At 31.0% G+C, this 26,217-nt stretch overlaps 2 protein-coding genes across 2 annotated transcripts; one reads left to right on the top strand and one right to left on the bottom strand.

Annotated features, from left to right (window-relative positions):
- Positions 1-12,999: 12,999 nt before the first annotated feature.
- LOC111280419 (homeobox-leucine zipper protein ATHB-15-like) lies at positions 13,000-20,672 on the top strand. Its single transcript, XM_022867780.2, has 18 exons — positions 13,000-14,275; positions 14,492-14,651; positions 14,896-14,996; positions 15,112-15,202; positions 15,549-15,644; positions 15,726-15,839; positions 15,923-16,006; positions 16,164-16,319; positions 16,417-16,491; positions 16,652-16,758; positions 16,845-17,037; positions 17,550-17,735; positions 17,841-17,921; positions 18,518-18,652; positions 18,747-19,072; positions 19,399-19,504; positions 19,891-20,040; positions 20,196-20,672. Exons 1-18 carry the CDS (start codon positions 14,067-14,069, stop codon positions 20,340-20,342), a joined length of 2,517 nt encoding a protein of 838 aa, XP_022723515.2. The 5' UTR covers positions 13,000-14,066; the 3' UTR covers positions 20,343-20,672.
- A 234-nt stretch (positions 20,673-20,906) lies between these two features.
- On the bottom strand, positions 20,907-22,298 carry LOC111280420 (uncharacterized). Its single transcript, XM_022867783.2, has one exon. The coding sequence runs from the start codon at positions 22,163-22,165 to the stop codon at positions 21,560-21,562; it is 606 nt and encodes a 201-aa protein (XP_022723518.1). The 5' UTR covers positions 22,166-22,298; the 3' UTR covers positions 20,907-21,559.
- Positions 22,299-26,217: the final 3,919 nt, after the last annotated feature.

The raw sequence follows: 26,217 nt of genomic DNA, 5'->3' as shown, positions 1-26,217 counted from the left end.
ATAAATAGGTGCATGACATTAAGTTGTTAAAGGTCGACGATGATGAAAGAGATAAAGAAACCCAAAGGCAAACTAAAAAGGTTTAAAGATTTTAGTTTAGTTGCAATGCAACTTTTACTGATTCTCTATAATAACAGTTTGAGATTTCAAAGTTCAAGACAAGGGAATGAACATAAAAAATGATCAGTGAAAGCATTTTTTGTCTAAAATGCCTTCAATAATTTTCTTAAATTTTGATGAGGAGATTATTGAAGGTGTTTTTGACTACAACCATCTTTAATAATCCCCTTCAATTTTTTAAAAGAAATTATTGAAAACATTTTTTTGTAGAAAACACTTTTAATAATCCTGTCTAATTTTTTAGAGAGGATTATTCAAGGTATTTTCTGTAAAAAAATGCCTTCAATAAACTGTGATTTTTTTAATTGGGATTAGTCAAGGCGTTTTTGCCTAGAAACACCTTGAATATTTCATTACAAAAAATAAAAAAAAGGTATTTTTTTGCTAAAAACACATTGAATATTATTGCAAAAAATTCAAGGCATTTTATGCCAAAAACGCCTTCAATAATCTCATCTAATTTTTTAAAGAGAATTATTCAAAGCATTTTCTGTAAAAAAATGACTTCAATACACCATGATTTTTTTTATTTGAGATTACTTAAGGCATTTTTTCTTAAAAAAGCTTTAAATATTCTATTACAAAAAATTGAAAGCATTTTTTTGGTAAAACACTTTCATTAATTATTTTCTATATTCATTCCCCTATCTTGACTAAAAAAAACTTCAATAATCACTTCTAATAATCTTTTGATAAATATAGAGTGGATTATTGAAGGTATTTTTAATAAAAAACGCCTTCAATAATGTTATTGTCACAATTTAACGAGATTATTAAAGGCATTTTTAGCAGAAAATACCTTGAATAATCTCTGATAAAAATGAATGGGATTATTAAAGGTGTTTTCTGTAAAAAATACCTTTAATAATTTTTTTTAAAAAATTAAAAAGGATTATTGAAGGCGTTTTTAGTCAAAAACACTTTCAATAATCTTTTCGTCAAAATTTGAGGAGATTATTAAAGGCATTTTTGGTAGAAAAATGCCTTCATTGATCTTTTTTATATTCATTCCCTTGTCTTGAACTTTGTAATCATTTTGATGTAATTTTTTAGAAGTCCTTCCAACTCATAACATTAAAATTTAGTGACGTTTGTTTGTTGAAAATACCTCTATTTGTCAGATTTATAGGCATTTGTCTTACAAACTCCACTAAAATTATCCTCAAACTTAGCATATTGAACCTCTAACTTTAAGCTTTAGCTTCATTAATCTAATATTTTTTATTTCAGATCAACTACAATTTACTTTCTTTTTCTTTCAACTTTTACTATTCGAGCTTTGTTTTTTGGAACCCTATTTCTATTATTCATTCGTTATTTACTTTACCTTTTACTTCATTCTACAATTCCTTTAATTTTTGTAGTTTTCGTTATAATTTTTGGTTTACAATTTTTCTCCAAAACCTATATTCCTTAAACACCTATTTGGAACCCATTATCCGTTTCTTTTTTCTTTTCTCTTTTTTTTTTTAGTTTCCTTTGAACTGAATTTATCTTATTTCAACCATAAATACAAATACTCTAACCTAATGTTTGGGTTAGCAGTAGAGTTATAAATGTTTTATATCATATAGCTGAAAAAATACTTCACAATAAGGAGTTAAAATTTTATAAATAGGATAGTGACATTTCTTATTTGTTACAAATTGTCAGGGATAAGCTAAATAAAGTTACCGAGGTAACTTCTTCTGGTGCTTCATACTTGTGTTTGAAAAATTGAGAAATCGTTCAAGTTTTATGAGGAGATCTTTCAATTGATATTGTCATAATATGCATAACTGCTTTGTTGTTCTGGTCTTTTATAAGTATTGATCTTATTGTTATTTTTAGTTTAATACATAGTATAATTAAGTATTTTACATGTTTGTTTTCATATAATTTATTTATATAATTTTGGTCTGATAATGTAGCAAGTACTAAATGGATAAGAGTTGGATGCAAAAGTTAAGATTAAGTCAAAAGTGCCAAGATGGAGTGAAAAATCTTTTTAATTTTACATTTGAAAATACAAGTGAAGATAATATGATATTATGCCCATATTTGAAGTGTGCTAATATCAATTGACAAATGCGTGAAGTTATTTTGAAATATTTAATTTGTATTGAATTTATCTCGGGATATGTTAATTAGTATTTTCATGAAAAATCTATACCATCAAGCTCTTCGACTAGAGTTCCTTCAACTTTAAGGGCTCCCTAATACCAACATGATCTTATTAGATCAGATGACATTGAAGGCATATTGTGAGATGTTTTTAACATTCATAACCAATATTTTCATAATTTGACTCCCTAAAATGATGGATTTAATGAGTTAAATATTGAAAGAAATGAATTTGGTGAACATAGGATAGGTGTAGGTGACCAATAACCTAGTTTATAAGTATTCAAGTTTTATAGGTTGCTTGAGGATATGAATGAAGAACTTTATGAAAGATGTAAGCATTCAAGATTATCTTTCTGTGTGTATTTTTTTCATTTGAAATGCTTATGTGGATGGACGAAAATTTTTTTAACTTTATTATTAGAGTTTATGAAAGAAAATTTTCTTTTTACAAAAATCCTTGAATCTTGTAAAGATTCAAATAAGATGATCAAGAATTTGGGTATTGGATATGAAAAAATTTATAGTTATCCCAATGATTGCATGTTGTATTAGCGTGATAGAAAAAATTAAGAATCTTATCATTTGTGTGGTATTTCTTGTTAGGTAGATAAAAATCCTGATGAAAGGTTGAATGGGGATAATGATAAGGTCTACATAAAAAAAAAAACATGTAAATATTTTATGCTATTTTTTATTAATACCAAGACTTCAATGACTCTTCATGTCTTTCAAAACTACAGATTTTATGATGTGACATCATGACAAGCGAACGGATAATGGATCATTAAGACATCTTGCAGATTTTTTAACATGGAAATCATTTTATTCTAGGTTTTTAGACTTTGCTTTTGATCCTCAAAATGTTATACTTGGACTAGTATTTGATAGATTCAACCTGTCCAAAATGATGAGTACTTTTTATAGTACTTAGCCAGTTGTATTGATTCCATACAATTTGCCACTATGGATTACCATAAAGCAATAATCATTTATCTTGTCTATAATAATTTCGAAGGAAAAAGGTCTGAGTAATGATATAAACATCTACTTATAACTTTTTATTAAAAAGTTAAAGCAATTATGAGAAGGAGTTGAGACCTATGATGCATAAAAAAAAAAAACTTTAATATGCATGCTACTTTATTATGGACTATCAATAATTTTTTTGCTTATGTGAATTTATTTGGTAGAAGCACAAAAAGTTGTTACGCTTGTCCATGTTATGCTGCACAGACATATTTGAAGTGGTTACATAATAGTAAAAAATTTAGTTATATAGCACATCGTCAATGGTTAGATGATAATCATCGATTTAGATTTCAAAAATATTTCTTTGATGGAATTGAATAGTTAAAGAGATCGTCTTTACTAATTAGTGAGTCTAATATCTTGTCAAAGTTAAAAGATATTAATTTCACTTATAAAAAATAACTTAATAAAAAAAAGACTGAAGAAGATCTTTGAAGGTGTATGGCCTTCTATTACTCAAGTTGGTGATCTTAATGTTCAAAGTGATGAAGGAAAATATGAAAAAGATAACACTAATAAGTCTAAGTTATGAAAAAAAAAGAAGTATCTTTTTTGAGTTACCTTATTAGAAATATAATTTATTATGTCATAACATTAATTTAATGCACATAGAGAAGAAAGTTTACAAAAATTTTATCAAGACAATTCTCAATATGAATAAAAAATTAAAGGATGACTTAAAGAGTTGACTTAACCTGGTTGATAAAAGGATTTACCCTGACCTTCATCTGAAATTACTTTCTAATGGCAAATATTGATTGCCTCATACTTATTTTGGAATTTCTAAAACAGAGAAATATGTGTTTTATAAGGTTTTAAAAAATATGAAAGTTATAGATAGCTATGTGTCAAATATATCAAGATGTGTGAATATAAAAAAAGTGAAAACTTTTTTCATTAAAGTCACATGATTATCACATTTTGATGCAAGACTTACTTCCCTTTGCTTTACATTCATCAATGTCAAAGTAAGTCACTTCAGTGGTAATTGAATTGAGTAACATATTTAAAGCTCTATGTAGTAAAGTTTTAATATGGAAGAGCTTGACAAACATGAAGATTGAGCTGCAATTACTTTATGCTATTTAGAGAAGATTTTTCCTACAAACTTCTTCACTATTATGATGCATTTGGTTATCCATCTTCCATATGATGCAAACGTCAGTGGATTGGTTTATTATCGATGGATGTATTATATCAAAATGTATTATTTGTTAATAGCTTGATTAGGTTGTTAGTGTTGATCATATCACTCTAGTTAAAAAGATATATGACAAATGTTTTATGCCTTAGGTTTTTGGGGAGGTTAAAGTCTTATTGTCATAACAAACGCTATCCAAAAGACTCTATTATTGAAGAATATTTAGGAAAAGAGTGTATAACATTTTTTTCTCGTTATTTGAAAGATGTTAAAATGAGATTTAATAGACCATCAAGAAATATTGGTATGCAACATCCTGACTTTGCCTATAGTTATCTTTTTGAAAGTTTTGGACAATCAATAGGCAAAGCTGAAATGGAGGCTTTAGATGATAAATCTTGGGCACAAGCACATCGATATGTTCTTTTTTATCATGACTCAATTAAATCATTTCGCACGTAAGTTTTCTTGCAATAAAATAATTCATTCCATTAAGCATAATTTATTGTATTTTTTTTATTATTAATATTTTTTCATGATGCTTTGTAGTGAGTATAGAAATAATTTGAGAGCTCATACAAATTATCGACGATCAAACCCTCGAAAGCTTGATAAGTTGTTCATTAAAAACTTTCATGAATAGTTAAAAGCAACTGTAAGTAATGCCATATTTTTCATTATGAGAAATCGACATAGAATGTTTAGGGTATAAATAAAATTAATAACATATATATTTTTCACCTTTATAAATTTGAAGTGGAAGGCTTGTTAGTAAAGAGGTGAAATATCTTTCACAAGGTCCGAATAGGATTGTGAAATGGTACAAAAGTTTTATTATCAATGGATTTAGATTTCACACTAAATTCCATGAGAGATTTAGAAGTACACAAAATTCAAGAGTTGTCGTTACTTCATCAACTATTAGCTAAGCTAGTGCTAGGGATACAAACCTTTTAAAGGACAATGTTGACTATTATGGCATGATTAATCACATCATTGAGTTAGATTATTTTGGCAAGTGGAAAGTTTTCTTATTTTGGTATGATTGGGCTGATGTGAATAATGTAAAAAGTATTAAGAAAGATCAGTTTGGATTTATAATTGTGAATTTTTCTCGATTAATTCACACCAGACAACAACTCATTGATGAACCTTATATTTTTTCCTCTCAAGTCAAATACGTTTTTTATTTTAAAGATTCTAAAGAATTAGGTTAGTTTATTATTCTTCAAAACGCACCTAGAGACTTATTTGATATGGGATTAGATACCATATATGATGTTGAACATAAAATTGAATGTTATCCTTTTGCTAAATAAAACTTGGATGAAAATATCTTAGTACCTTTACTCAGTGGGTTTGTGAAGATATTAATGAAGACATTTATGAACCATGATGGATAATTCATATTTTGTAATTTGAGTGTTTAAAACATAATGTAATAAATGCTTGTATGTAATTTATGTTGCATTCGCTTTTGTATATTTATTTTTTTTATAAATCATACATTATTTTTTAATTTAATTAAATCGATATGTTCTTTATATATCGTTAGCTATGATTTCTTAACTTCTCAATGTCTTTATATATGTTCTTTACATATGTTTTTTATATATTCACTTTTATGATGCAGCTAAGCTACAATGCGGAAGAGTAGATTAAAAGAAATATATAAAGAGATATTACTTCAAAACTATCTGTTGCATTTGTTGATCTTGGCTATGGACTGAATCTTTTGAAGGAGAATGTACGTACTATCTGTTCTAACTCAGTCACTTCTAACCCTTCAATTGATAATGGATCTGACAATACAAGAGGTTTAAATTTAGATAGTATACCATTAATTAATTTTACTTTTAATTTGAATGTAGGTATCATAAACCTTATATTTAGATTTTGATTATAATGATTAAAGTATTGGTAATTTACAAATTGATTTTTTATTTATTATAGTTAATAACAATGGTTAACGGAAGACTAAAAACTGGACAATTTTGAAGAAATTATTTGCACTACCTCTGAATGAGCGTATTATAATATCTTTAAACTTTGATAGGCAACAAATTGGTGAAGAGTCTCAACTATTGGCTGGATTTCTAGGTATGATTGCCCGTAATGGAATGAAATTGCCTATTCATTATGAAACATGGCATAAAGTTTTAGCAAAAGTTAAGGTTGATGCTTTAAACTTTATTAAGGTATTAGTATAATTAATTACATATAAAAAATTAATTATTTTAAATTTGGTTTATTGATTAAAACTTTTCTTTTTGTATTATTACAATCAAGATTTATATTTGAAATACCAACTTCATTTGTGCTTAAGTCATTGGGAAAGAAATAAAAAGACTATAAGCATAATTTGAAGAAAAAATATTTTGATCAAAATACTATTATAGAGGTCACAATGAAAAATTTACCTCGTAATGTGATTAGGTGGCAATATGAGCAATTAGTTAGATTTTGATTCTCAAGAAAAAGAGAGGTACTAATTTATAGCTTTTAATATTAGTTTTAATAATAAAAGTGTTTTATGATTTAAGTTAGTAACATTTGTATTTCTACCATATACGCAATTATTTTGTATGACAGAAAAGAGAACAGATTGAAATTGGTAGCGAAAAGTAACAGAAATATAGCCACACAAGTAGATCAAAAAGTTTTACAAGAAAGTAAAAAGAAATAATAAGTTTATGATATTAAACTTATCCAAATGAATGAACTTGATTTCCATTGTTGATATATGTGTTGTAATTTGCAATTTATGTCTATTTACAACTTTTTGTGTCGTTAAAAGATAAAAATACAAATTAACAATTATTATTTTGTTTTAATAGTCTTGATAGTTTTAATATATGATATTTAACTTATCCAAATTATTGAACTTAGTTTTCACAGTCAATATGTATGAAAAAGTTAATGTTTATGTCTATTTAGGACTTTTTATGCTGTTAATAGGTAAAAATACAAATTTTTTGTTATTGTTATATTTTAACAGTATACAAAGCTTTAATACATGATATTAAACTTGTCAGAATAATTGAACTTGGTATTCACAGTTGATATGTGTGAAAAAGCTAATGTTTATATATGTTTAAGACTTTTTACGTCATTAAAAGGCAAAATAAAAATTTGATATTATTGTTTTGTTTTAACAGTTTGGATAGCTTCAATACATAATGTTAAACTTGTCTGAATAATTAAACTTGATTTTTACAATTGATATGTGTGAAAAAATTATTGTTTATGTTTATTTAAAACTATTTTTGTTGTAAAAGGAAAAAAAAACAAATTTGCTATTATTATTCTATTTTAACAGTTTGGATGGCTTCAATATATGATATTAAACTTTTTTGAATAATTGAACTTGATTTTCATAGTTGATATATGTGAAAAAGTTACTGTTTACCTTTATTTAAGATTTTTCGTGTTGTTAAAAGGTAAAAATACAAATTTGCTATTATTGTTCTGTTTTTATAGTTTGGATAGCTTCAAAACATGATATTAAACTTTTTTGAATGATTGAACTTGGCTTTCACAGTTGATATATGTAAAAAAGTTGTTTACCTCTGTTTAGGACTTTTTTTTGCAATTAAAAGGTAAAAATACAAAGTTGCTATTATTATTCTATTTTAACAGTTTGGATGGTTTCAATACATGATATTATATTTGTTCAAATAATTGAATTTGGTTTTCATGATTGATATGTGTGAAATGCCAAAATGCTTTTATTATTTACGTTTGTTTAAGACTTTTGTGCTGTTAAAGGGCAAAAATATAATTTTACAGTTATATTTCTATTTTAAACAATTTAGATAGATTAAATACATGATATTAAACTTATTCAAAATTTTGAACTTGATTGACAGACTTGATATACATGAATAAGTTATGGTTGATATGTATTTAACAATAACATATATTTTTTTATAGGAGATGGAGATGGGTGAAAAAATTAGACGTGTAAAACTTTCTCGATTAACCCAAAAAAAAAAAACAGATCTTACCTGAATGTCGAAACATAAGAAATTATGATAATTTGTTACATTTATTTTATACAGAGAGTAAATATTTACTATTTTAAACATATTATGAATTAATCATTAAACTTGATAGTTTTATCCGATTAATTTACAAGAGAAAACGAAATAAAAAATGGTTGCTGAGATTGAAGTAGCATATGATGTTCTATCAACATACAAGAATTGAAAAATTAGATTTTCATAGAAGTTACTGAAAAAGAAAGACAAGTACGGGTCTGAAGCCTTAGATTGGGTCCAACACCATCTAACTATTATGGATGTAGCTCTCAGCAATTTACATTTTCAGCAAGTCAATTTTCGTGAGAATTTTTATATTGAGATAAGAGTTGCAAACTATGCAACAATATTTCTAGTAAATGGCAATAGAAAGAGAACATGAGTGTGCTAAAATTGAAGAAAAACATGCTAAAATAGACCAAAAGTGTGCAAAATTTCAGCAATTGCATGATCGATTCGATACTCTTATGAATTTTATGCAACAACAATTTTTAAGAAGTAATCTAGGTGGTCCACCAACTCAAGTATTATATTTAGTAACTATTTATATATTTTAATATAAAAAATAGCTTATTATTAAGTGCTAAAACTTGTATGATATTATTCAGTAGGTTTTTAAACACGCTAGTGACTAAGGTGAAAAAATGCTTCATCAAATGGTAATATTTCAAATCTATGCAGTTATCAATTTCAAGCATTTAAAATTTTTTGGTGAATATACTAAAATAGTTTGAATGTTATTATACTAATTATTAAACTTTATGTGACATGCCTAATTGAACAAATTATGTATTTATTAAATTCAATTTTTGAATTTAAGTTTGTTTTTATTTCTTTTAACATTTTTATTTAATGATAATAATAAATATTAAAAGAAATTTTTTTTAAAAAATAAATTTCTTAATTTTGCTGTGTTTGTGTTAAAAAATGCCGCTAAATTCTAAATTTAATGATATTTGTACCATAAAACATGACTAAATTTAGCGGCATTTTTCTATACAAATGCCGTTATTTTAGCGACATTTTTTTGATACAATCCCGTTAATTTAGCAGCAATTGTCTTTTCAAACGTAGCTAAATAGAGTGACATTTTATGATACAAATACCACTATATTAACGATGTTTTTTTAATACAAATGCCACTAGATTAGTGATGTTTTTCTTATACAAACGTCACTAAATTAATGGTATTTCTTAGAAATGGCCCTATTTTCCCCAACGTATGTATAACCAATGCTCTTAGTGGCATTTTTGGTAAATGCCGTAAATCATTTAGTAGCGTTTATAAACGCCTAAATACTGCTAAACATTAAAAAAAAGGCCACTAAAAACCTAAACCCTTGTCGTGAATATTTGGATCACTTTAAAAAAAATATTTTCCTTTGTTTTAGCCAAAAATACACAAATATATTTACTATTCATCTTCTATTTCTTTCATTTTATCTTCTAAAATTTTTTTAACTTAAAACATATCTATTTTAAATTTATAAAAACCCATAAAATAAACATAATAAAAGAACCAAATAACAACATTTGAAAAAAAAGGTAGATTTTTTTTAATATTAGAACATACAAAATTAATTTAGAGATTGAAGTTTAAAAAGGGAGATCGTGGAGGAAATAGAAAGCTTACGGAGAAGAAAAAGGCTTTTGCTAGACCTTGTGAGTTTTCTTATTAGCTGTTATGAGAATGTTGAGAACTTTTTCGGTAGCTTATTATATTTGAAGGAATAAAAGAAATTAAGAGAAAAAAAAGTTTAAGAGTAACAGAAGAAAATTTTGTTGGATTTGTAAAGGATATAGGCTAAGAAAAAAAGTTAAGATTTAGGCTCCGTTTGATAATTTGAAAACAACTTTCGAAAATAAAAAAAATTTCATGAAAAATGTTTTTTGGAAAACATAATATTTTTGATTGTTTAGAGACTATAAAGGAAATCATTTTTCTATGTTTGAATGATATTAATAAGAAATATTTGTTGTCAACATTCATCAGTTCCTTTCATCAAAGTATTTCATAATTTTAACAAAAAAATTCATCAATATTTATAATATTCATACAAATTCATAAAATCAAAACTTAAATCCATCCATGATAATAAAAATTCAAACCAAAACCCATACAAAATCATAATAGTTCTTGATATCGATTTCAAATTGGAAACAAATTTATGATAAAACCCTTAATCAGAATCTTTAAATTGGAAGTAATTGGAAACAAATATTTGCTAAAAACAAGGGTGGGTAGATCTTGATTGAAGGATTTTCATCAAATTCTTCTAGCTTTAACTACTATTCTAAGTTTTTTAAGCATAAAAATTTTGGGTTTCCTTTACAACAAGAAGAAGTGCGAAAAGAAAAAAAATTATTTACATCATTACATATGGTGGTTGATGATGGAAAATGATGATGAAGATGGAAGAAAATGAAAGAGTGAAAGAAGATTAAAGATGGTGGGAGATTGGTTGGTTTTACAAAAAATTAAAGAACAATTAAAAAACAAAAAGAAAGATGAAAAATTGTTGGAGATTTGTGGGTTTTATGGTGGTTGTGAAAAAATTGAATTGAAGAAAGGTGAAAGAATTAAGGAAGAAATGATAAAGATTTGATTGAAAATTCAATTTTAATTAATTTTTTCATTTTTATCATCTAAACAGGAAAAAATGCAAAAAATAATTTTTTTAAGTGCTTTTCCATTGTATCAAAGCTTATGTTTGGATCGAGGTAAGGGAAGAGAAATGAAATGATTGGAAAAGAAACAAAAGAAAACGAAGAATCTTTTCCTTTGTTTATATATGACATAAATAAAAATAAAGAAAAAGAAAGTATGCTTAGCTCCTCTTAGATTCCCTCAACCTTTTTATTTTTTAATTACCTCAAATTGAAGGAAACGGAAAGGAAAGGAAAATAATAAAAATTTTAAAATATAAAATGATTATTATATTTTTATTAATTTCTCTAAAATAAAATTGTATAATTTTGAACTCTAAAATTAGATTGAAAATACAAAACATCATTTACCAATAAATTTATTGTCTTCAATTTTTTCTCTTATTTTTATAAATTTCATAAATTTAATTGATTACTATTTTATGAAGAAATAAAGAAAAATTGCATACATGGAATATGTAAACATAAATATGTAAATGTTATAGTAAAGACAAATATTACCAAAAGTTATAAGAAAAAAATAATATAATAAATAATTTCTTTCCCTTTACATTATTTAACCAAATAATAATTATTAAAATTCATTTATTTTATTTTATTTTATTAATTTTAGCTATCTAAACAAATAGTACATATATCGTTTTATTTCCTTTAAAAAACTTTTTTTTTATTTACTTTACTTTTTTTTTATTTTACTAATATTTATTTAAACATAACAAAAAGAAACTTTATAAAAAATCAATTTAAGTTGAATTGAGAACTAAATTTTTAAATTATATTTCCTTTTTTTTTTCACCCTCTCATACTCTTACAAATAAATATTCCATAACATTTATATATTTATCCATTTAGAGTTGGTAATTCAATTCGTTCCTTTGAATTTTGATATAATATAATTTTATGATATTGTTTTTTTTAATTTAAAATTTAAATTAAGTTAAATTAAATTTTAAATAAAAAAAATTAGATAGAGTTAAAATTTAAGTAAATTCATCTTACTCAACTTGAGGTATGTATAAAATATGTATTTTTAATTATTTTATATTTATATTTATATTTATATTTAAAAATATTTTATTAATTTTGTATTTAATCAAATTAATTATAATTTTATATAATATCAAATCATATAAAAATAATATAAATTAATTAAATTTAAATATTAAAAATATAAGATCGATCGTACTCGGGATGAACAAAATCATGGCTCATCCCACCGTTGCCATTTCTACACCCAACCCGTTCCATCCTATGTCCCCTAAAAAGTCTTGTCATCAGTCGTCTTTCTTGCTTCTCGCTCATCGCCACACCTATCGTTGTATCATCGTCTTCTTTTCATTGCAACTTATATTTATTAAACTCTTTCTCTGTTTTTATATAAATAATGTTTGTGCGGTAGTAAGTATTAAATAAACTTAGAGCTTTGAAACCGAGACGCATGCAAAAACCTCATCATGATGTGGGTGTCCTCTCTGGCCAGGCCCCCTGCTTTTCATTCTCTCTCATATTCCTTTGCCTTACGCTACCGCATTTTCTCTACCCCCTGTTTTTCTGTTTTTATGCTTTTACCGCTTCTCCTTTTTTATGCTTTCCATGAGGTTTTCTTTCACTGTTTCACACTATTACCATCGACATTGAATTTTCCGAAGCACTCGAAAGGGCAAACAAGCCAATTGCTTAAAACCCAATTTGAAGAAAAAAACCAAAAAATTTCTCCCACTTTCCTCCTTTAGTCTGCAAAGTGAAGTGGAAGTCTGTCTCTCTGTTTCAAAAGTGAAAAAGCCCAAATCACGAACCAATGAAAATCCTTAGAAAAAGACGAAAAATACAAAATCCCAAACTCTAATGAGTTGAAAAAACCCCTCAAAAGGTTAAATCCCATCAACGTATAACTCTGTCCCTGCCCATTCTACCTTTTTTTTTTTCTCTACCTTCTTCGTATCACCATCACCACCACAGCAATATCCTCCACTGTTGTTTTTCTTTTTCTTTTATATCTCTTTTTGTTGTTTTCTAAATCCGTTTATTTTTTTGCTCGTTCAAAAAAAAAAAAAGAGAGAGAAAATCTCTCATGGTGAAAGGGAAAGCTCTAGTTTTTGGTGATTAAATCCCTGGAAAGAAAGAAACGATGTTTCAGAGGTTAGGTACGATTTGGGTCTTTCCCGAAATGGAGATCGGCCAAGCGGTATCGTTAAAGATGGTTCTTTGGCGTTAAACTGGAGAGATCTCTTTTCCAGCCAGAGAGACAAAAAAAGGGTGCTTTGAATCCAGAGAAAAGTCAAGCGTCTCAATGCTTCTTTTGTTTTTCTTTTGCCCGTTTAACTTTTAGGAGGCGTCTTGGTGACTCAGAATCGGAAGGCTGGTTGAGTGGCATCAGTAACTCGGTCCAAGAAGAAAGCTTTTTTTTTTTGTTTGTAGGAAAAATGGTTGGTTGAATCAGATCGGCTCTTTGAGATAGGAGGCTCTGATCTCGAAAGATATTAAGAGATTTTTCTTGGTTTTTGGGCTGTCCTTAAATAGTGCCAAAAAAGCAAGGTCCGAGGATAACTCTATCCCCAATCAGGATATCGTTGTCCCATTTCGGGTTTTATCTTTCTCTTTCTTTTCTTTATCCTAAGCATTTCACAATCAAGCATCAATTCCAGAGTTGTAAGATTTAGGTACCTATGGTGAAAACCTAGTTGAAAATAAAAATCCATTTGTGTCCTCTTCATCTTCAAGCTATGAAGTAACTCAAAGAAGAGAGGGACAAAAAAAACCCCGCTTTTCTCTTAGTCCGTTTTGGTGGGTTTATGTAAAAATTGTGAACTTTGGTTTTTAGATTTTTAGTACTTTTGCTCAGTTCCTTGTGATATAAGGAAAGAAAGTTGCAAAAAGTTGTGTAAAGTTGTGTGCTTTTTAGGAAAGGAAGGTTATTTGTAGTTTTTGGGTAATTGCAAAATTCTGAGGGTGAAGTTTGAAGGATGGCAATGTCCTGCAAGGATGGTAAACCTGGGAGCCTGGATAATGGGAAATATGTAAGGTACACACCTGAGCAGGTTGAGGCCCTGGAAAGGCTTTATCATGAATGCCCCAAGCCTAGTTCGATTCGTAGACAGCAGGTGATTAGGGAATGCCCTATTCTCTCCAACATTGAGCCTAAACAGATCAAAGTTTGGTTCCAAAATAGAAGGTTTGCTTTTGCTTTTGGTTTTGTTTTGTCTGTGTTTACTGCAATTTATTTCCTTTAATGTTTCAGTTTTACTGGAAATGAATAGGAAGGAACTAATAAAATGCGTTATTTTTAGTATTATTTTGTCCTTGGTTGGTCAGATTTTCCTTTCAGGTGAAATACGATTTTAATTTTAATAAATAATGCATGCTACTATTTATGTTTTTGGTATGTTAGATGTAGAGAGAAGCAGAGGAAAGAGGCATCACGCCTTCAAGCTGTAAATAGGAAGCTGACAGCGATGAACAAGCTTTTGATGGAGGAGAATGATAGGTTGCAGAAGCAGGTGTCACAGCTGGTGTATGAAAATGGCTATTTTCGCCAACATACTCAGAATGTGAGAATTTATGCTTTTAGTTTCTGGGTTGTATACTTTTAGTTTGTTCTCTTCAGTTACTTCACTTTTGTAGTCGTAGAAACAAGAAATTTGGAAGTTTAACTGTTTGCTAATTTCAACTTATGGCAATTGCCTTCCCACAAATAAGCAATTAAATTGGAGCTCAATTTGCATTTTTATATACTTTCGGTGAATTTGAGTTACATGGAAATTGAGAGTGAAGGGTTGGTTTGTTTTCTTACAGGCGACAATGGCTACCAAAGATCCAAGCTGTGAATCCGTGGTGACGAGTGGTCAACACCACGTGACACCTCAGCATCCGCCGAGAGATGCTAGTCCTGCAGGGTTGGTGGGGTTATTGGTTGTTGGGTCCTTTTCTTTCATCGTGCTTTATGACCGCTTTGTTGTGTGTGTGTGTGTGTGTGTGGGTTATAAATTGATGGTTGTATTTTTTTTCCAGGCTTTTGTCCATTGCAGAAGAGACTTTAGCAGAGTTTCTTTCAAAGGCCACTGGGACTGCTGTAGAGTGGGTCCAAATGCCTGGAATGAAGGTATCTCTTCCATCTTTTCTTTATATTTTTCAAATATTCGGTATTAAATTAACAACTCTTTTCTTATTAGAAGAACATAAAATCTCAATAAAATTTGATTCAAAGTTAAAAAATTACAAAGCTTGACAGGGTTATTTTCTCCTGTGCTAGCCCCTTAATTCCCATGATATATATTTTTAATGTGTTTGATGTTACTAGGTTAGAATGTAATTTTTTGGGGAAAATTATGTCATAAGGATAGCCATAATTTTTTTTTTTTGTTCCTGATAAGGATATCCATAAATTGTTTCATTAAGCAGCAACTTTTGACTTTTAATCCATTCTCAACACTTTTTGACTTGAACAGCCTGGTCCGGATTCCATTGGAATCGTTGCTATTTCTTATGGTTGCACTGGAGTGGCAGCACGTGCCTGCGGCCTTGTGGGTCTTGAACCTACGAGGGTATGTCTATTTGTCTTTGTAGCCCGACTTCCTATTCGTTTTGAATTTGAACTTTGAATTCAATAACTGTGTTCCTTCCAGGTTGCAGAACTCCTCAAGGATAAGCCTTCGTGGTTCCGCGATTGCCGAGCTGTGGATGTTCTAAATGTGCTGCCTACTGCCAATGGTGGAACCATTGAGCTGCTGTACATGCAGGTCAGTGCTTATTACCTTGTTGTGCTTGTCAGACATTTTTGGTGCATTATTAATTAGTGATCTCATCAAATTTGCTGATATAGCTCTATGCGCCAACAACATTGGCGCCTGCTCGTGACTTCTGGTTGTTGCGTTATTCCTCAGTTCTAGAAGATGGAAGCCTCGTGGTATGTGGTTTGATAAGTATTCTGATTTTTGGTTCATCATTGTACCAAATATTTTTTAGCTATATTATTTTGGGTATTAAACATTCAAAGACACTGATGCACCTATCTTTTATATTATGAATAAAAACTTTTTTCTTAATGATTTTTGCAATGCTAGGTCTGTGAGAGGTCGCTTAAAAATACTCAAAATGGCCCTAGCATGCCCGCAGTGCAACATTTTGTGAGAGCAGAAATGTTGCCAAGTGGATACCTTATTCGGCCTTGTGAAGGGGGTGGTTCAATCATGCACATTGTTGATCATATGAATTTGGAGGTGTGCCTGTCTTTTGTATGTAAATTGTCTTCAATGTTTTAAACTCTAGATATTATTGACATTTGATACTTAATTTGGAATGTTTATTACCAACCAGCCATGGAGTGTGCCAGAAGTGGTGCGCCCACTTTATGAATCATCAGCAGTGCTTGCTCAAAAGACAACAATGGCAGTAAGATTATTTTTCCAGTTAGCATGTTACATATTGCTGCCTTTTATCTTTTGGTTCCTGTCACTAACATCTGAAACTGTTCGAAGGATTGTCTGCTCAAATTTCTACAATTGTAGCTTTAGAAAAAGGATGAGGATCTTATTTGCTGATTTTCTTTTAGGCTCTACGACAACTGAGACAGATAGCTCAGGAGGTTTCTCAGCCTAATATGACTGGTTGGGGCCGACGACCAGCAGCCTTACGAGCTCTTAGCCAGAGGTTAAGCAGGTTAATTTCTAAGTGCTTGTCATAATATGATTTCTGCCTGTTAAAATTGCTATGCTATTTATAATTTGATAGATGATTCGTGACAGGGGTTTTAATGAGGCTCTCAATGGTTTTACTGATGAGGGGTGGTCGATGATGGGAAATGATGGCATGGATGATATTACTATCCTTGTGAACTCATCTCCAGACAAGCTAATGGGCCTCAATCTTTCCTTTGCTAATGGATTTCCATCTGTTAACAATGCAGTCTTATGTGCTAAAGCATCTATGCTTTTACAGGTGAGGGTGCTTCACATGTTTCAGTCTTGATGGTTCATGGCAAACTATTTTTGGAAGTATATATCATTGTTTCCTAATTGTTCATGAATTATGCTTTCTTATGTTTATGTGGTTGCCATGATGCCATTTTTACCTACTTGTGAGGGCTTTTCCTCCCTCACCTCCCCTCTTTGTCAAAATTGAAAGCGGCTAAGATAGTCATGATCTTTTTTGTGTCCTTTTATTTGAGCATTTCCCAAAGGCAAGCCGCCCTGCTCCTTCTCCCCCCCCCCCCCCCCCCCCCCCCCCCGAATTTGCTTGTGGTGTTTGTCTGTCCTAGTATGTACAGTTTTGTAGCTTCCACAATAACAAGCATTTTGTATCACCTAGTTGGACTTGTCAGTCAATCCCATTGTTTGCTAGCTCTATTGGATGGAATTTCATAAGCATGATATTATCTGAATATTCTATAACATCTGCTTGGTTAATAAATTTCATTTTTTTATCTTTGCTCTCTGCTGTTTCTGTTTTAGAATGTACCTCCTGCAATCCTTCTCCGTTTTCTGCGGGAGCACAGATCGGAATGGGCAGACAGCAGCATTGATGCCTACTCTGCTGCAGCTGTTAAAGTTGGTCCATGTAATTCACAAGGGTCTCGAGTAGGAGGTTTTAGCGGTCAAGTTATACTTCCCCTGGCACATACCATAGAGCATGAAGAGGTAAGAAAATTGAAAATTCACAGTACTTAAAAATTTGTTATGTTATCATATTATTAGTTTCTGCTTTCTGCATTAACATGTGACATTTTTTTATATTATTATTAGTTCTTAGAGGTCATTAAGTTGGAGGGAATTGTACACTCTCCTGAAGACACAATAATGCCAAGAGACATTTTTCTCTTGCAAGTAAGTATTCTTATTTTTACTCATCAACTTCGTGGTTGTTTCCTGCTTATGATGTATGTTAGGGTGATTTTAGCTTCAGCTCTCTTTTTTTCTTTACTGAGTTTTTTGCACCATTGTTTAACACACTGCTTGAATTGTGATATGCTTTATTTTCTACTGTGTATTTTCATTGCAAGTCTTTTTCACTTTATTCTTTTGAACAAGAGGAAAGGGAACTCATACAGAACACACACCACAAGTGAGGTTCAGAGGTTGAGAAGTGCAATTAAATGTTATTTGGTTATGCTTTTGGGTTAGTGAATAGGGCTTTTCCTTGGATATGTTAACATATCTTTTGGTTTGTAATAACAGCATGTTTCTGTGGTAGTGTCATTGAGCAAGGGATACATCCCTTTTGCGTAGCCCTTCTGCTCTCTCAAATTTCTTATAGAACAGCTGCACTGCTTGTTGTGTAAGTGTGTATTTGCAACTGATGCTACAATAGTGGCTACATTTTGTACTTCATTTAATCCAGAAGTCTTAATGCTTATTATATGTTTTTTGTTTTGGGGGGGGGGGTATCTTCTTGCATAATTTACTGTGGTATTATTTTATAGCTATGCAGTGGAATGGATGAAAATGCTGTGGGCGCCTGTGCTGAGCTTATATTTGCTCCCATAGATGCTTCTTTTGCTGATGATGCACCTCTTTTGCCTTCTGGTTTTCGCATCATTCCTCTTGATTCTAGGAAGGTTGGCATCTATTTATTATGTTAAGCAGGCTCTTTTGTTAGACTTTTCTGCATCTTTTGTGGAGTTTATTATTAAGCATGGGAAAGTGATGCAGGAAGCCTCTAGTCCAAATCGCACTCTTGACCTTGCTTCTGCTCTTGAGATTGGGCCAGCTGGAAATAAAGCATCCAGTGATTACTCTGCTAATTCTGGCTGTATGAGATCTGTGATGACCATAGCCTTTGAGTTTGCCTTTGAGAGTCACATGCAAGAACATGTAGCATCCATGGCCCGACAATATGTCCGCAGCATTATATCTTCAGTTCAGAGGGTGGCATTAGCACTTTCTCCTTCTCATTTAAGTTCATATGCTGGTCTTCGAACCCCACTGGGTACTCCTGAAGCACAGACACTTGCTCGATGGATCTGCCAGAGTTACAGGTACATCAACCCTCCTTTCCTTTCCAGGATGGATTTATTCATTGTTATATATTTTGATATTAAGTTGGGAAAGGGGATTCAACCTCGAGGCTTTTTTGGGATATGATGTGGCTACCGACAGGCTATTGCCTCAACCGAAAGGGGAGCATTATTAACATGATCTCTCACGCAATGTCAAATAAGAGATGCTTGCTGTGAATTTGGTGTCGCACTTGCATTGATGTATCCTATACCATGCATACCAGAAATGTTGCATAAGTTGGATATTTGTGCTAGGAACTGCTGCTATATTTTGAACCATCGATGATTTGTCTCTAATCTTGCAGGCTCTACATGGGTGTTGAGCTGCTCAAATCTAGCGGCGAAGGGAGTGAATCCATCCTCAAGACCTTGTGGGATCACTCAGATGCCATCATGTGCTGCTCTCTTAAGGTATGTGTAAATTATTTAATACATACCTTCCTCTTTCTCTTTCCTACCTTTCCTTTTTTTGATAGAGGATGCTTGTATGTTTATGTTAAAAAGTGCTTGTATTTAACAATTTAGGATACACGAAATAAAACTACTTGCTTTTTCATATAATTAGTAGTAATTTATCTCAAGAAAAATAAAGATCCTGGAGCCTTTTTTCCGCATATGATTTTTCCATTGAACATTAAGTTTTCTTTGCATAAGCACCGAATCTCAAATTATTGTTGGACTTAATTCGCTCTGTCTTCCTCTTTCTATTTTTGGTTCTTGCATTTTCATTATTTTGTAAATGCTAGCACTAGACTTTATTTAAATCTGTTTTTATCTAAAACTAGTAGTTCTTGCAGGCATTGCCCGTATTTACCTTTACAAATCAGGCTGGGCTTGACATGCTGGAGACAACCCTGGTTGCTCTGCAGGACATAACTTTGGAGAAGATATTTGATGATCATGGAAGAAAGACTCTCTGCACGGAGTTCCCACAGATAATGCAACAGGTCTAGCATTTTATTCTTATTTCTAAACTAGAGTAACGAGTCTCTAATGACGTCTTTGAATGCAAAAACCAATGAATGGATACCAAATGTTTACTTTTAGGTACTATATTTTACTGAATTTTATGCTTTGTTTTGACATGTTTTTCTGCTGGTAGGGTTTTGCTTGTCTACAAGGTGGGATCTGTTTGTCAAGCATGGGAAGACCAGTTTCATATGAGAGAGCAGTGGCTTGGAAGGTGTTGAATGAAGAAGAGAATGCTCATTGCATCTGCTTTATGTTTGTCAACTGGTCATTTGTCTGAACTTTAGGACCAGAAAAAACTACTCTTGAACTGTGTTTTATGTTTTGTTGGCTTGTTTTTCTTTAGCCCGTAAAACCCTTATAATACTCTTCTGGCCTGTTTTTCCTCTGTACTTTAAGACTTCCTAATGTTACTGGAAATCTTATGCTGAATCACTTGATTGAGGATGCTTGTAAACTAAATTCAGGATTTGAGAGTGAGCTTAGTTAGGTTTGGTCTAGACCGTGGACCAGGCAAGTCGGTAGGATCTAAATTTCCTAGCCATAAGCAAGTCCACTAAAAGAGTATGGCAGGGTTCATTCAGTCCACAAGAAATATGTTTTCGTTTAAGGGTTATGCTTCAATTATTTTTCTGTTGAATATAGTTGGAAGAGTTGAACCGGTTAAAATTATGTTGCATAAAAAATCTTCTAGTAGGAAAGTTGACTGTCAAACCATACATCAACTGTGTAAAGACATACATCATCTGCTTAATTTTCCTTCTTCTCATTTGTGGTAGTTACTCAGAACTCCAACGTAACTGATTTCACTTTGAAGCAGAGAAAAAACATGCAGGAGCTCAAATATAAAAAGATGTCATTTATTGATATATATCATACAATAACAATATCCCGGGATACATGGGGCTTTAATACATAAAAATTAGATGCAATTGCTTGCTAGCACTAGTAATAAAGGAGCTCGAGGGTCGAGTAAACTGAAGCAGAAAAGGACACGCCGGCTCTGCACGAAATTATTTTACAGCTAACCCTAGCTCTTTACTTCTAGAAATTACTATAAAACCAGCGGAACACATGGGGGAAAGGACAAGGAAGGGAAAGGAAGCATTTAAACCAGCCTAAAAAACCCAGCCAAGGGTGGTTAAGTTTTTGGTTCTAAGAAACATCCCTGGAACTGGTGGGAGAAAAGAAGGAAGAATTTTGTGCCCACCTAAAAAAAAGGAAAATTCTAAAGAAAAATCAGAGATCAAATTAGCAAATTATACAAATTAATCAACCAAGGATATATAGAAAAATAATACTCCTTTAGTTGATTTCATGTATAAAGAGAGTTTGGACCGAACCCAAAAAACTTTCAAGGTCTGATGATGTTGAGTAAAAAGGTTTGGTCCATACAAGAACAAAGGCCATGAAAAAAAAAAATTACCAAGAGCTTAAAGCAAAGGCTGAAAAGGAGATGGACAGGAAGAGAAAAGAAACCTTTGGGGCAATTACTCATCAGTTTGCTATTGTGAGATTATTGATCTCCCTTGTAATTGCTGGAATGCAACTGGAACTCCTAGCGATCCCACCTTTCTTTTGAGCTCCTCTATCCCTAGGGCTAATAGATTTGGCCCTAAGACTTTTCCCTTCCAATCTCGAGCTCTTCCTCAAAATCTTCCTCATGGCTTCGGCTGTCAACAAAGCTGGATAAGCCCTCCCAAACTTGTTAAACCTTGCACATGTATTCATGTGTGCACTTAAAGCTTCCTGTATCTTGGCCCCATTTTTTTCCATCTCTTCTTTCACTGCCTCAGCACATAACCCACATATCCATTTCCCTAAGAACTTGTTGCGGACACGCTCGATGTACTCTGGGGTGCACTCTTCACTCATGCCACAACACTCACACTTTGCATCTTCGACTTCGGATATGGGTGGGAGCTGTTTCTCATCCACTACTACAGATGCTGCTTCTTTATAATTATCAAGCACTTCCTTGCTCAGTTGGAAAGAGATATCCGATATGGTCCGATGGAGGCTGTCGTTTGAGAGTATCGGTGGCTTGGGGAAGTTGCTGCTCCTGGTGTAAATGCTAGTAATAGCTTCTCCATGCGGTGCCATGTTAAGAGACAAAAACCAGAAGTGCAGATATTGGGAAACTTCGTAGGAAACCAAGTGATAATGCTGAACTAAGAATAGAGCTTGAAGTGAAGAACCTTAGAGAAGAGCTTGGAAGATTCTTTGTCAAAATCAAATGGTGGTACATAGACGATTAAGTGTATGAAACTTTCCTCTTTATAGCAGTTGGAATCCCCTCTTTTGCATCTAACAAGCGAAATTATGTGTGGATCTTGTGGACTCACATGTCCGCTGTCAGTAGCTGTAGCTGCATGCACCAGGGCAAGTATAGCCTTAAAAACATGCTAGATATTTCAAGAAATTAATGCCAACTTGTTTAGGCTTTTGGGTTTAAAGCTAACTGTTCATCTAAATCCTTAGAGGAGAGCATCATTGTCATTTCATGGAAAAGTTTTTGAGGATAGTTTTTCATGTTCACCTTCACCCCTAGTACTGTTCCATTTGGGCAGTTGGGTTCATCTTCATCATCAGGTGTTGCAGTTAATATGAATTTTTCGTCCTTTATTTATAGTTTGTTGAAGAAAGAAAACAAAACTATAATATAATAAAGAACTTAGGAGCTGGAGAATAATTAGTCAATGTTGCCTAGTCATTTTTTATACAAAAATGAAGTTTTTTTTAAGTATATAAAGGGGGCATAAACTTCAAAAAATTAAGAAACTTAATCCTTATTTTCATGTCCAAGTCTGTTCCAAAGTTATATATAATGGAACATAAAATTTTGCATGTCATCAACCTATAGCTATATGAAAGATGAAAATATTTTTTTTATAATGGAAGATAAAAATAATTTTGTTTATATTTTATAGTCAAAATTATATATATATATATATGTGAATTAATAGTTTAATTTAATTGATTCATATAATCATTTTTAAAAAATAATATATAATAAGTTTGATATTCAAATTTTAAGATTTGAAATCTTTTTTTTTTATGTATCTATTGCAACATTTTTTATAAAAAAATTAATATATATATTTATATTTATGTTCAATAAATTGATCAATAAGAGGAAAATAAAAAACTGATGAACAATAGAGGTTGAAATGTTGTACATGTAGGCACATTATTTAGTTCGTTGAAATGATATATCTACTCTTTAGCCTTAAAAAAAGAAATTGAAATAATTTATCTATAAAAAGCATAGAGAGAGTTCGGAATTCACGTGAAGGCCTAAACTAGCCATATGCACCCTTTGGCAGCCAACTTTTTTTTTTTTTGGAGACAACATTTAATGAAAAGACGTTTCCATTTTATGAATCAATCTCTAAACCATAAGAACCTGAGAACTTCACGGGGGCAGCAGTTGCTACCTACAAGAGAGAGAGAAAGGTAGTAATTGAAGTTGCTTTTTTGTTTTTTTGCATAAAGAAGAATTAAAGTAATATGATAAATTAACAATTCACATTTATCTTGTAAAGAGTTTGGAAAACGAAATTAGCTTTGCATTTGTGGGTTTCAATTGGGCGGCTATGTACTTTGGAAACACTTTGAACTGTCCATAGTTGGCGATGGGTTGGTTTGGTTTTGGACTTCGGATATACAGTTTTTGAGGGTCGAAAACTTGGCGCCGTTGTACATGGCTAGCCGCATTTGAATATGACAGTGAGATGGTGAAATTAAAACTCCTACTAATACAACAATATCTCGAAAAGACTAGTTATGCGTTTCACCTTTTCAGTCTAGGAGAGGTGTGGGCAGTTGGGCAACCTTCGTTCGGCATTGAGATCGGCCAGCCTCCTTTTGTTATTTTTGTGAAGCTTTTACAATTACGCAAAGATTCTTTTTTTTTTTTTTTTTATAAGATTTGATTACTTTGCTTGTAAAAGTTAAGTTTGTGTCACTCAACCAACAACTCTTATTAGGTGATAATTTCTAAATTTAATTTAACTTTTTTTTAAGCATGCGGTCTATCTTACTCTTGAAATACTCTCCTGCTTTGTAAAAAAAAAAAAAATTGCGGAATCAGCCTAACATTTATTTGGAGAAAATGATTACTATACTGTCAGATTCATAAAATTTTTTTTATTAAAAGAGAGTTAATAAAAATTAAAAATAAAAATAAAAATTGATAAATTAAAAAATCTCATCACATAGAATAATAGTGTAAAATTTAAAAATTTTTTAATAAATTTTGATATATTTATTAAATAAATATTTTTAATAAAAATATTAACAGAATTTTACTGTTTAATAAGTATAGATCAAATTTAAATTATAAAAAATATTTTTAATAATTTTTTTATATATTATTGATTTTTATATTAAATTCTATCAGCTTATCAATTTAAATTTTTTATTGAAATTTTTATTTACTCATTTATAGTAAAAAATCTCATGAACTCCATCTGTAAACTTTGTCTTTTCTTTGGATAGCCTTTTAAATTTATTGCTTTCAAAGCGTTTTTTGTTTTTATCAACAGTATGTGTTTGAACTCTCTTTTTTTTTTTTTAATTTAATTTCAACTTTAACTTGGTAAGAAATGTATGTCTATATCTCGGATTAAGTATCCTTATAGCAGATATTGAAGTTTATTGTTTGCTACAGATACAAATATTGTATTTGGGATTAAATGAGAAATCAGCATTATGTTGATCTCTGCCTATATGGAATTCTTTTTATGTGAGCATCGTTAGTACCCCTAAAACAATCACTGGCCGGTGATAAATTACCTTATGTCTCCTGATGCTTTAATTCTTTATGAGGTGCACTTTTAGGCTCGTAAGGAGTTGAACTCACAGCAAAGAAGCTGTCTGGTGCAATCCCATTCTCATCATGAAATACATGCTTCATGTCCCCTTCAACATTTTCTTGGTCAATTTCTGTTTCATTAGTGAGCAATGGAATTGAGGTGTGTTTCTGGTCCACTTCAGTCATTTGGGTACCTATATAGATATACTTTCCCCTTTGGCCTCCCTCAGTTGCATTACTTAATTCAAAATCTGTTTCTTTCAAATTCTTACCGCACTTCATGGTCCTCCTAGTTTGCTGTGGGACCTCGCGAACTTTTACGATTAACTTCTGATGCCCTATTCATAACCAAGGTTTTCTTCTCTTTTCCATTACTTAACATCTTGGCTAATGTGAATTAAATATTAATTTTAATGACATGTATATACGTTTGGAGGTTATTAATCCGAGAGGACTTAAGTGTGTAATGTATGAGTTTAAGTAAATAGGAGTCGGAAGTTAATTAATAGTAGATTAAAAAAAAGAAAGCCGTCGATCCCATCGTCTCCAACAACACCGGCAGTCTCTCCAAATATCGCAAGCTTATTAGGAGAGTTCTTGATGAGGCATGAAACCATATGCAGCAGACTCCCAAAAGCCAAGTTTGAAGGACCCTCCTGTAATTGAACTCTTTTAATCGCCCATTGGAAGGATGCTAACTTGCTCCATTAACGCCTGTAATCAATTAAAGAGAAGGTATCAAAAAAGAAAGAGGCATCATGCCATGCGAACAGATTTATGAACTTTAATTCTTATTTCTATGCACATAATCAACATTTTTTTCTAGTTCTTATTCGAATGAAACTTTTAAGAAGATATTGAGTGATTGTAAATATTGAAAAGAATAATAAGTGACCTTTAAAAGTAGTAGCATACAAAAATTTCAAACAAGAACAGTATTATTTGTAGCAAAGAATAAACCTTAATTACAACGTTCGTACGTTCTTGATGATAATTGATACCAAAGAAAGAAGAAAAATGGTGCAATTCTCCCACGTTTTTTTTGTAATATCCTTTGACCAATAGTACAGACAGATCAAATAATGGAACTCTCAATGAAGTAACTGATTGAAATTGTATTCTTGACCCAGTTTTTTCAAAAGAGAGACTTTGCTTTGTTGTGTAAAAGCCGTAGCTTCGCCTTTGTTTGTAGGCTAAGGAAACTCCTTAAGGTCATGGGGAAGGTCGAAATTCCAAGGAGAACGTTGGATCTTTTTATTTTTATAATCACTTTCCCCAAAATACCCCTCCTCATATTTGATAAAATTGTTCAATTAGCCTGAAGTTGAAATCATAAATA

Source organism: Durio zibethinus, chromosome 28, assembly GCF_047325235.1.
Source record: "Durio zibethinus cultivar Kanyao isolate XHJ-2024 chromosome 28, ASM4732523v1, whole genome shotgun sequence".
NCBI classification, from domain to species: Eukaryota; Viridiplantae; Streptophyta; class Magnoliopsida; order Malvales; family Malvaceae; genus Durio; species Durio zibethinus.
This window is presented reverse-complemented; position numbering and strand designations above follow the sequence as displayed.

Coding starts and splice junctions, on each gene's coding strand:
- LOC111280419 (XM_022867780.2), top strand. CDS start 14,067: ATGGCAATGTCCTGCAAGGATGGTAAACCTGGGAGCCTGGATAATGGG. Junction 15,645..15,725: donor TGGGTCTTGAACCTACGAGG/GTATGTCTATTT, acceptor TGTTCCTTCCAG/GTTGCAGAACTCCTCAAGGA. Junction 16,759..16,844: donor CTTAGCCAGAGGTTAAGCAG/GTTAATTTCTAA, acceptor GATTCGTGACAG/GGGTTTTAATGAGGCTCTCA.
- LOC111280420 (XM_022867783.2), bottom strand. CDS start 22,165: ATGGCACCGCATGGAGAAGCTATTACTAGCATTTACACCAGGAGCAGC.